General features: G+C 43.5%; 1 protein-coding gene across 3 annotated transcripts in view; it reads right to left on the reverse strand.

Annotated features, from left to right (window-relative positions):
- The window catches only part of LOC115161434 (melanoregulin), a 13,431-nt gene extending 3,289 nt beyond the window's left edge, over positions 1-10,142 (reverse strand). Inside the window, exons 1-4 of one of the 3 annotated variants that reach the window (XM_029712412.1) lie at positions 9,870-10,142; positions 9,640-9,677; positions 9,176-9,416; positions 4,084-4,174 (exon numbers count right to left, since the gene is read on the reverse strand). In XM_029712412.1, coding sequence (XP_029568272.1) covers positions 4,084-4,174; positions 9,176-9,400 — 316 coding nt within the window. In that variant the 5' untranslated portion in view covers positions 9,401-9,416; positions 9,640-9,677; positions 9,870-10,142. The remainder of the gene's footprint in view (positions 1-4,083; positions 4,175-9,175; positions 9,417-9,639; positions 9,678-9,869) is intronic. The other 2 variants (XM_029712411.1, XM_029712409.1) reach the window with 2 other exon arrangements.
- Positions 10,143-10,828: the final 686 nt, after the last annotated feature.

The following is a 10,828-nucleotide window of genomic DNA, read 5'->3' on the forward strand; positions in this document are numbered from 1 at the left end:
GCTTTCTGGGTAAGTCTCTAAGAGTGATTACAGCTGTGAGGCTTTCTGGGTAAGTCTCTAAGAGTGATTACAGCTGTGAGGCTTTCTGGGTAAGTCTCTAAGAGTGATTATAGCTGTGAGGCTTTCTGGGTAAGCCTCTAAGAGTGATTACAGCTGTGAGGCTTTCTGGGTAAGTCTCTAAGAGTGATTACAGCTGTGAGGCTTTCTGGGTAAGCCTCTAAGAGTGATTACAGCTGTGAGGCTTTCTGGGTAAGTCTCTAAGAGTGATTACAGCTGTGAGGCTTTCTGGGTAAGTCTCTAAGAGTGATTACAGCTGTGAGGCTTTCTGGGTAAGTCTCTAAGAGTGATTACAGCTGTGAGGCTTTCTGGGTAAGTCTCTAAGAGTGATTATAGCTGTGAGGCTTTCTGGGTAAGCCTCTAAGAGTGATTACAGCTGTGAGGCTTTCTGGGTAAGTCTCTAAGAGTGATTACAGCTGTGAGGCTTTCTGGGTAAGCCTCTAAGAGTGATTACAGCTGTGAGGCTTTCTGGGTAAGTCTCTAAGAGTGATTACAGCTGTGAGGCTTTCTGGGTAAGTCTCTAAGAGCGATTACAGCTGTGAGGCTTTCTGGGTAAGTCTCTAAGAGTGATTACAGCTGTGAGGCTTTCTGGGTAAGTCTCTAAGAGTGATTACAGCTGTGAGGCTTTCTGGGTAAGTCTCTAAGAGCGATTACAGCTGTGAGGCTTTCTGGGTAAGTCTCTAAGAGTGATTACAGCTGTGAGGCTTTCTGGGTAAGTCTCTAATAGTGATTACAGCTGTGAGGCTTTCTGGGTAAGCCTCTAATAGTGATTACAGCTGTGAGGCTTTCTGGGTAAGCCTCTAATAGTGATTACAGCTGTGAGGCTTTCTGGGTAAGCCTCTAATAGTGATTACAGCTGTGAGGCTTTCTGGGTAAGTCTCTAAGAGCGATTACAGCTGTGAGGCTTTCTGGGTAAGTCTCTAAGAGTGATTACAGCTGTGAGTCTTTCTGGGTAAGTCTCTAAGAGCGATTACAGCTGTGAGTCTTTCTGGGTAAGTCTCTAAGAGTGATTACAGTTGTTGAGGCTTTCTGGGTAAGTCTCTAAGAGTGATTACAGCTGTGAGTCTTTCTGGGTAAGTCTCTAAGAGTGATTACAGCTGTGAGGCTTTCTGGGTAAGTCTCTAAGAGCTTTTCACACTTGAATTGTGCAACATTTGCCCATTTTTATTTTATAAATTCTTCAAGCTCTGTCAAACTGGTCGTTGATCATTGCTAGTCAACCATTTTCAGGTCTCGCCATAGATTTTCAAGTAGATTTAAGTCTGTAACTCGGTCATTCAGGAACATTCACTGTTTTCTTGGTAAGCAACTCCAGTGTAGATTTGTCCTTGTGGTTTTAGTTTATTGTTCTCATGAAAGGTAAATTAATCTCCCAGTGTCTGGTGGAAAGCAGACTGAAGCAGATTTTCATCTAGGATTTGGCCTGTGCTTAGCCCCATTCTGTTTATTTTTTATCCTGAAAAACTCCCCAGTCCTTAACGATTACAAACAGACCCATAACATGATGCAGCCACCAATATGCTTGAGAAAATATGGAGTGGTACTCAGTGATGTGTTGTGTTGGATTTGCCCCAAACATAACACTTTGTATTCAGGACAAAAAGTGAATTGCTTTGGCACATTGTTTGCAGGATTACTTTAGTGCCTTGTTGCAAACAGGTTGCATGTTTTGGAATATTTTCATTCTATACAGGTTTCCTCCTTTTCACTCTGTCATTTAGGTTATTATTGTGGAGTAACTACAATGTTGTTGATCCATCCTCAGTTTTCTCCTATTAACTGTTTTAAAGTCACCATTGGTCTCATGGTGAAATCTGAGCGGTTTCCTTCCTCTCCGGCAACCGAGTTAGAAAGGACACCTGTATCTGTGTAGGGATTGGGTGTATTGATACACCATCCAAAGTGTAATTAATAACTTAACCATGCTCAAAGGGATATTCAATGTCTGCTTTTCATTTTATTCTACCAATATGTGCCCTTCTTTGCATTGGAAAACCTCCCTGGTCTTTGTGGTTGAATCTGTGTTTGAAATTCACTGCTCGACTGAAGGACCTTACAGATAATTGTATGTGTGGGGTACAGAGATGAGGTACTCATTCAAACATCATGCTATAAACTATTATTGCACACATAGTTAATCCATGTAACTTATTATGTGACGTGTAAAGCACATTTTTACTCCTGAACATATTTAGGCTCCTTACCATAACAAAGGGGTTGAATACTTACTGACTCAAGACATTTCAGTTTTACATTTTTAATTAATTTGTAAAGTAAATTCTAAAAACATAATTCCACTTTGACAATATGGGGTATTGCGTGTAGGCCAGTGACCAACAATCTCAATTTCATCCATTTTAAATTCAGGAACCTCTACAGGATTGGTGGGTCCCCCACGGGACGGTTGAGCTAACGTAATCTAATGTGATTAGCATGAGGTTGTAAGTAACAAGAACATTTCCCAGGACACAGACATATCTGATGTTGGAAGAAAAGCTTAAATTCTTGTTAATCTAACTGCACTGACCAATTTACAGTAGCTATTACATTGAAATAATACCATGCTATTGTTTGAGGAGAGTTCACAGTTATGAACTTGAAAAGTTATTAATAAACCAATTATGCACATTTGGGCAGTCTCGATACAACATTTTGAACAGAAATGCAATGGCTCATTGGATCAGTCTAAGACTTTGCACATATACTGCTGCCATCTAGTGGCCAAAATCCTGGGCTGGAATAATACATTATAGCCTTTCTCTTGCATTTCAAAGATGATGGTACAAAAAAATACAAAACAACAGTTGTTTTTTTCTTTGTATTATCTTTTACCAGATCTAATGTGTTATATTCTCCTACATTAATTTCACATTTCCACAAACGTCAAAGTGTTTCCTTTCAAATGGTATCAATAATATGCATATCCTTGCTTCAGGGCCTGAGCTACAGGCAGTTAGATTTAGGTACGACATTTTAGGCGAAAAGAAAAAAAGGGTCCGATCCTTAAGAGGTTTTTTTAACACAACAAAATGTGGGAAAAAATCAAGATGTGTGAATACTTTCTGAAGGCCGTGTACATAGAGAGCAGCAGAAAGGAAAAGCTTAAGGAATAGAAGGTTGAGATATGAAGAGAGGAGACTACCTCTACAAACTTTATCTGAACTAGCTGTGTTAGTATCTGAAGAGAGGAGACTACCTCTACAAACTTTATCTGAACTAGCTGTGTTAGTATCTGAAGAGAGGAGATTACCTCTACAAACTTTATCTGAACTAGCTGTGTTAGTATCTGAAGAGAGGAGACTACCTCTACAAACTTTATCTGAACTAGCTGTGTTAGTATCTGAAGAGAGGAGACTACCTCTACAAACTTTATCTGAACTAGCTGTGTTAGTATCTGAAGAGAGGAGACTACCTCTACAAACTTTATCTGAACTAGCTGTGTTAGTATCTGAAGAGAGGAGACTACCTCTACAAACTTTATCTGAACTAGCTGTGTTAGTATCTGAAGAGAGGAGACTACCTCTACAAACTTTATCTGAACTAGCTGTGTTAGTATCTGAAGAGAGGAGACTACCTCTACAAACTTTATCTGAACTAGCTGTGTTAGTATCTGAAGAGAGGAGATTACCTCTACAAACTTTATCTGAACTAGCTGTGTTAGTATCTGAAGAGAGGAGATTATCTCTACAAACTTTATCTGAACTAGCTGTGTTAGTATCTGAAGAGAGGAGACTACCTCTACAAACTTTATCTGAACTAGCTGTGTTAGTATCTGAAGAGAGGAGATTATCTCTACAAACTTTATCTGAACTAGCTGTGTTAGTATCTGAAGAGAGGAGACTACCTCTACAAACTTTATCTGAACTAGCTGTGTTAGTATCTGAAGAGAGGAGACTACCTCTACAAACTTTATCTGAACTAGCTGTGTTAGTATCTGAAGAGAGGAGATTATCTCTACAAACTTTATCTGAACTAGCTGTGTTAGTATCTGAAGAGAGGAGACTACTTCTACAAACTTTATCTGACCTAACTGTGTTAGAATCTTCTTCCATCGGCTGCTGATCTCTCGTTTGGTGTACCTCAGACTATGGATGTCATAGTTGAGCTTCTCCCACTCCTGATAAACAAAACACACACGCACACACGCACACACGCACACACACACACACACACACACACACACACACACACACACACACACACACACACACACACACAATTAAACACAGAAAAAGCTCAGATAGCACATATGCATCTCACCGACGTCGAGAGGGCGGCTATGAGTGTGGGAGGACAAAATGCAGGCGCGCTGCACCGTCACGTGGCTGTTCAGCATCGCCCTCACATGGCCGCTCAGCATCGCCGTCACGTGGTTGCTCAGCATCGCAGAATCGGCCGTAGATGGTGTAGACTTTGAAATTGTGTGTCACAATGCTTGAATATATCTGCCTTCTCTCAAACATTTTCCAGTCATGGTTGGGCAATCATTTTTATCAGAGATATGTATATAAGCCTTATAGGCTTAAATACATGAATAAAAGCACATTTTCTGTTTACAGTACTTCTGTAAACTTCTGTACTGTTTACAGTACTTGTCCCAGGCATTATTTTCACCACATGGCCAAGTTAAGTAAATACATTTTTTGGGGGCATTTAAAAAACCCATGAAACTGATGGGACATAAACATAAACGTTTTATTATTGGCAGTATAATTTACCTTATAATCATTCTTATATTTTCCATTCGAATTCGATGTTTACACTCATTTTGGTAAAGGTAATTCAAATCGTGTAGTGAAACAGTATTTGCTGTTGGATCTGACCTCAAATCAAAAGTTTTTTAAAATATATATATCGTCTGTAGAGCAGCTAGGTAGCATGCAGCTTTGACATGCACCGGCCAAACAGCGACTGAAGGGCGAATGCAATCTAACGTCGACGTCTTGGGAGACATCTTGCCAGTGTGTAAATGCTCTCTGTACTACATGTGTGATGTATGCACCGGGCCGACGTCGACGAGGTGTCGGTGTGCTATCTGGGGCAGAGCTAAAGTTGTAGTTAAACTGCTGGCTGATATATCTCAGTCCCAAGGCATCGCTAACACCATGAGTCACGGTCCTGTGCTGTTATTCTCAACATAGTGCCTGTTGTGTCCACCAATCAGCAACAATGCTGACCTGACCCCCGCTATTTAATATGTCGATTATCTTTTCACTTCAAGAATCTGTGCACTGATAGTTTGTAGAGATCACATGTCATGAGGAGATTGTTCATTGGCCTTATTTGTGTGGCTTTTTACAGAGTAACAGAAATACACAAATATATCAATATATCACACAAGAAAAGAAAGTTAAAAACAACAGACGGGAATAATACATTTACAAAAATAGACAAACAGATGCATAAAGACGTCAAACAAACACACAGACAAAACAACAATAAAAAAAAAAATCAATAAAAATACCATTAATGAGTATACAGATCATAGACACACAACAAGCCTCAGACTCAGGGCCGCTCGTTAGGCAGACTGACGAGGGCGGCATTTTCTGAGCTAAACTGACCAAGTCTCTAACGACACACAAAACCTCATTATTCTACCTCCAAAACGAATGACACTTCTCTCAACCAATGACATGTGGACTTTTTAATGTGAGCGCTGTATGCCGCCCGGTGATAAGCAGTGTCCATTTTGTTAAAGGCAGGGACACAAAATATTTAAGATGGACCCCCTTCTAGGCCTTGGCATTCATAAAATTCCATTGCGGGCGACATGGTAAGCTACACCCCAGTATGCACGGACGACCGACGCCGACGTCTTCTGGACGTCTTTTTTTGTTGTTGACCTGTCTAGATCGGCTGTCTTTTTTGGGGTGTTTTACAAACGGTGGGCCTACCAAATAGATGGGCATTCATAAAACTGTCATTTCAGGCGACACTGTAGGCTACAAACCCAGTAAGCACGGACCAACGAAATATGCCTTCTGGACGTCTTTCTTTGGTCTTGATTTCCACGTCCACGGATGTTGGTTTTGGACTGGTTTCGCCAAATCTGAACCAATCATACACGTCTATGTTTGGTTCAGATTTGGTCCGGTCTAGACCAGCCTTGATTTGACCCAAACATAGACGTGAGTTGGCAAGACAGCAGAAAGAGATCTGAGACGCGGTTAGGGCATTACTGAGACTAACTCAACTTGGTAAGGTGGTCCCCTTTCTAGGCCTTGGTAAGGTGGTCCCTTTCTAGGCCTTGGTATGACGTCCCCTTTCTAGGCCTTGGTAAGGTGGTCCCCTTCTAGGCCTTGGTAAGGTGGTCCCTTTCTAGGCCTTGGTATGACGTCCCCTTTCTAGGCCTTGGTAAGGTGGTCCCCTTCTAGGCCTTGGTAAGGTGGTCCCTTTCTAGGCCTTGGTATGACGTCCCCTTTCTAGGCCTTGGTAAGATGGTCCCCTTTCTAGGCCTTGGTAAGGTGGTCCCTTTCTAGGCCTTGGTAAGATGGTCCCTTTCTAGGCCTTGGTATGACGTCCCCTTTCTAGGCCTTGGTAAGATGGTCCCCTTTCTAGGCCTTGGTAAGGTGGTCCCTTTCTAGGCCTTGGTAAGATGGTCCCCTTTCTAGGCCTTGGTAAGATGGTCCCCTTTCTAGGCCTTGGTAAGGTGGTCCCCTTTCTAGGCCTTGGTAAGATGGTCCCCTTTCTAGGCCTTGGTAAGGTGGTCCCCTTTCTAGGCCTTGGTAAGATGGCCCCCTTTCTAGGCCTTGGTAAGGTGGTCCCTTTCTAGACCTTGGTAAGGTGGTCCCCTTTCTAGGCCTTGGTAAGGTGGCCCCCTTTCTAGGCCTTGGTAAGATGGTCCATTCTAGGCCTTGGTAAGGTGGTCCCCTTTCTAGGCCTTGGAAAAATGGTCCCCTTCTAGGCCTTGGTAAACTCCAATATTGTGCCCTACATGTAGCCTCCATGAGTGTCATAAATACCCTTTATGAAAGAACTCTGTGTTCGACATCTCTGATTGAATGATTTAATTGAGGTGAGTCAGTGTAAACACGATGCTGCCCTGAGAGTGAAAAATGTCCCCAGCCTAGACTCTGTAGGATTATAATCCCCAGCCTGGACTCTGTAGGATTATAATCCCCAGCCTGGACTCTGTAGGATTATAATCCCCAACCTGGACTCTGTAGGATTCTAATCCCCAGCCTGGACTCCGTAGAATTATAATCCCCAGCCTGGACTCTGTAGGATTATAATCCCCAGCCTGGACTCTGTAGGATTATAATCCCCAGCCTGGACTCTGTAGGATTATAATCCCCAACCTGGACTCTGTAGGATTATAATCCCCAGCCTGGACTCTGTAGGATTCTAATCCCCAGCCTGGACTCTGTAGGATTCTAATCCCCAGCCTGGACTCTGTAGGATTATAATCCCCAGCCTGGACTCTGTAGGATTCTAATCCCCAGCCTGGACTCTGTAGGATTCTAATCCCCAGCCTGGACTCTGTAGGATTATAATCCCCAGCCTGGACTCTGTAGGATTCTAATCCCCAGCCTGGACTCTGTAGGATTATAATCCCCAGCCTGGACTCTGTAGGATTATAATCCCCAGCCTGGACTCTGTAGGATTATAATCCCCAACCTGGACTCTGTAGGATTATAATCCCCAGCCTGGACTCTGTAGGATTCTAATCCCCAGCCTGGACTCTGTAGGATTCTAATCCCCAGCCTGGACTCTGTAGGATTATAATCCCCAGCCTGGACTCTGTAGGATTATAATCCCCAGCCTGGACTCTGTAGGATTCTAATCCCCAGCCTGGACTCTGTAGGATTATAATCCCCAGCCTGGACTCTGTAGGATTCTAATCCCCAGCCTGGACTCTGTAGGATTATAATCCCCAGCCTGGACTCTGTAGGATTATAATCCCCAGCCTGGACTCTGTAGAATTCTAATCCCCAACCTGGACTCCGTAGGATTCTAATCCCTAAATGGACATCCAAATTTAGGGGAGGCAACACAGATACGTTACATTCGTTACATACAACAATGAGTCGCAGTAGGGAGGACCAGGGATGTTCTCTGTTTATTGAGTCCTCCAGATCAGAGGCAGCAGGGATGACCAGGGATTTTCTCTGTTTAGTGAGTCCTCCAGATCAGAGGCAGTAGGGATGACCGGGGATGTTCTCTGTTTAGTGAGTCCTCCAGATCAGAGGCAGTAGGAATGACCGGGGATGTTCTCTGTTTAGTGAGTCCTCCAGATCAGAGGCAGTAGGGATGACCAGGGATGTTCTCTGTTTAGTGAGTCCTCCAGATCAGAGGCAGTAGGGATGACCAGGGATGTTCTCTGTTTAGTGAGTCCTCCAGATCAGAGGCAGTAGGGATGACCAGGGATGTTCTCTGTTTAGTGAGTCCTCCAGATCAGAGGCAGTAGGGATGACCAGGGATGTTCTCTGTTTAGTGAGTCCTCCAGATCAGAGGCAGTAGGGATGACCAGGGATGTTCTCTGTTTAGTGAGTCCTCCAGATCAGAGGCAGTAGGGATGACCAGGGATGTTCTCTGTTTAGTGAGTCCTCCAGATCAGAGGCAGTAGGGACGACCAGGGATGTTCTCTGTTTAGTGAGTCCTCCAGATCAGAGGCAGTAGGGATGACCAGGGATGTTCTCTGTTTAGTGAGTCCTCCAGATCAGAGGCAGTAGGGATGACCAGGGATGTTCTCTGTTTAGTGAGTCCTCCAGATCAGAGGCAGTAGGGATGACCAGGGATGTTCTGTATAAGTGTGTGAAATGGACCATTTTCCTGTGCAATGTTACGAGTCGCGTGGTTTTGGGTGTCAAGGAAAATGTATGGAGTAAAAAGTACATTATTTTCTTTAGGAAAGAGGTGAAGTAAAAGTAAAAGTTGTAAAAAAATATAAATAGTAAAGTACAGATACCCCCCAAAAATACTACTGAAGTAGTACTTTAAATGATTTTTACTTAAGTACTTTACACCACTGCTTGTTGTCCAGTAACCTAGGGAACAGCTTTGAATTAATCTAGTACACCTTCAGTGTACCTCAGTGGACAGGTTGTGCCCTAACCAAGCTCTGTACCGTGTAGTATTCTGTTCCCCAGTTTAGGGCAGACTTTTTCTCTCTCACCTCTGTGTACGTGTCTGCCTCGTTCCTCATCGTGATAAAAGCTTGGAGCTCTCCGTCCGACTCTGCATCGCCCATGGAGGTCCTGGGGCTTCTCCAGGGGACCCACTCCTGCTCCTCTGTCCTCCAAGACGGGCCCTCCTGACCCAGGCTTGGGTCACTGTGGCTGGACATACTGGCTCTGGAGGTGTGAGTCCTGGAGGAGTTCTGAGTCTTAGTGCTCTGCATTTTGGAAGTCTCATATCTGGAGGACCAGAGAGATAAATTTATGTTCATGTTGAGGTAGTTTCTCTCTTGTCACAGACTTGGTTCTGGGTTCCCTGAATCACAGCCATGCCAATGCTGCCATGCCAATGCTGCCATGCCAATGCTGCCATGCCAATGCTGCCATGCCAATGCTGTGATTCAGTAAGAAATAGCCTAAACATATGCTAACTGAGAGATTCTCCTAAACATAGCGTACATACCAGATTACAGAGGCTTCACAGACGCTCCTTGTCTATATCTTTGGCAGTGTGTCAAGATAAAAATAGACTATGTTAATATATATTTTCCCATTCAGAAAAATCTCTAGGTCCTGAATGAAATAGACTAAAATGGGTTATCATGCTGTTTTAATAAAGCCTACCGTAAAAATAAAAAAACTTTAAAAAAACATGCAAAGACGAAATGTATCATAAAACAATAATATTCTTACCGTAAAATAGCATTCTTCTCATCGAGATTGGAATAACTTCGCCAGCAACAACTATACAAGCCCCCCATCAGACCCAAAGAACTGTCAATCATCCAGCACGTCTGATTATCCGAAGAATATCTTTACAATTTCCTCCGTTTTTTATTTTTTATTTTTTTTTACCATAAAATAAATATTTTAATAAGATGTAACTGTAAACAGTGAAGTTCCCAACATTCCGAGACGACGGTCCCAGACACAATTCTGTAAACTTGTGCGTCTTGTTTTTCATGGTCCATTGGGGGTTTGGGTGGTGGGGCGGGGCGGAGTGGGGGCGGGGCGCTGAGCACGTGAGTTCCATTCAGGAAGCGTGACTAACCCGGTGTGACAGTGGGTTCTGGAACCCATGAATGTAACATTTATTCAGCCGCTGTTGGAGAATGCTATTAGCTCTGTTGAGTCCTCTCTTTCTCTCATGTATTTACTTCTATGTATCTGTGCTCTGAGAGCATCTGTGTAGACATACAGCTAAGGGGGGGGGGGGCAATCTGAGGACTAGAATTGGAGGGAAGGATGTTAGCTCTGTAAGCTAAAGTTTGTACACCAGATATGTGATAACTATGATTCCATTACTGGGCATTACATGTTAGCTAATACAAAATGCAGCCGTAGATTATTCAACTAATCTGGACTGGTGTCATCCTCAGTCTATGGACTCATCCTACGAGGGCTGGAACAAAAACCTGGACTGGTGTCGTCCTCAGTCTATGGACTCGACCTACGAGGGCTGGAACAAAAACCTGGACTGGTGTCATCCTCAGTCTATGGACTCGACCTACGAGGGCTGGAACAAAAGCCTGGACTGGTGTCATCCTCAGTCTATGGACTCGACCTACGAGGGCTGGAACAAAAACCTGGACTGGTGTCATCCTCAGTCTATGGACTCGACCTACGAGGGCTGGAACAAAAACCTGGACTGG

Source organism: Salmo trutta, chromosome 24 (assembly GCF_901001165.1).
Source record: "Salmo trutta chromosome 24, fSalTru1.1, whole genome shotgun sequence".
NCBI lineage: Eukaryota > Metazoa > Chordata > Actinopteri > Salmoniformes > Salmonidae > Salmo > Salmo trutta.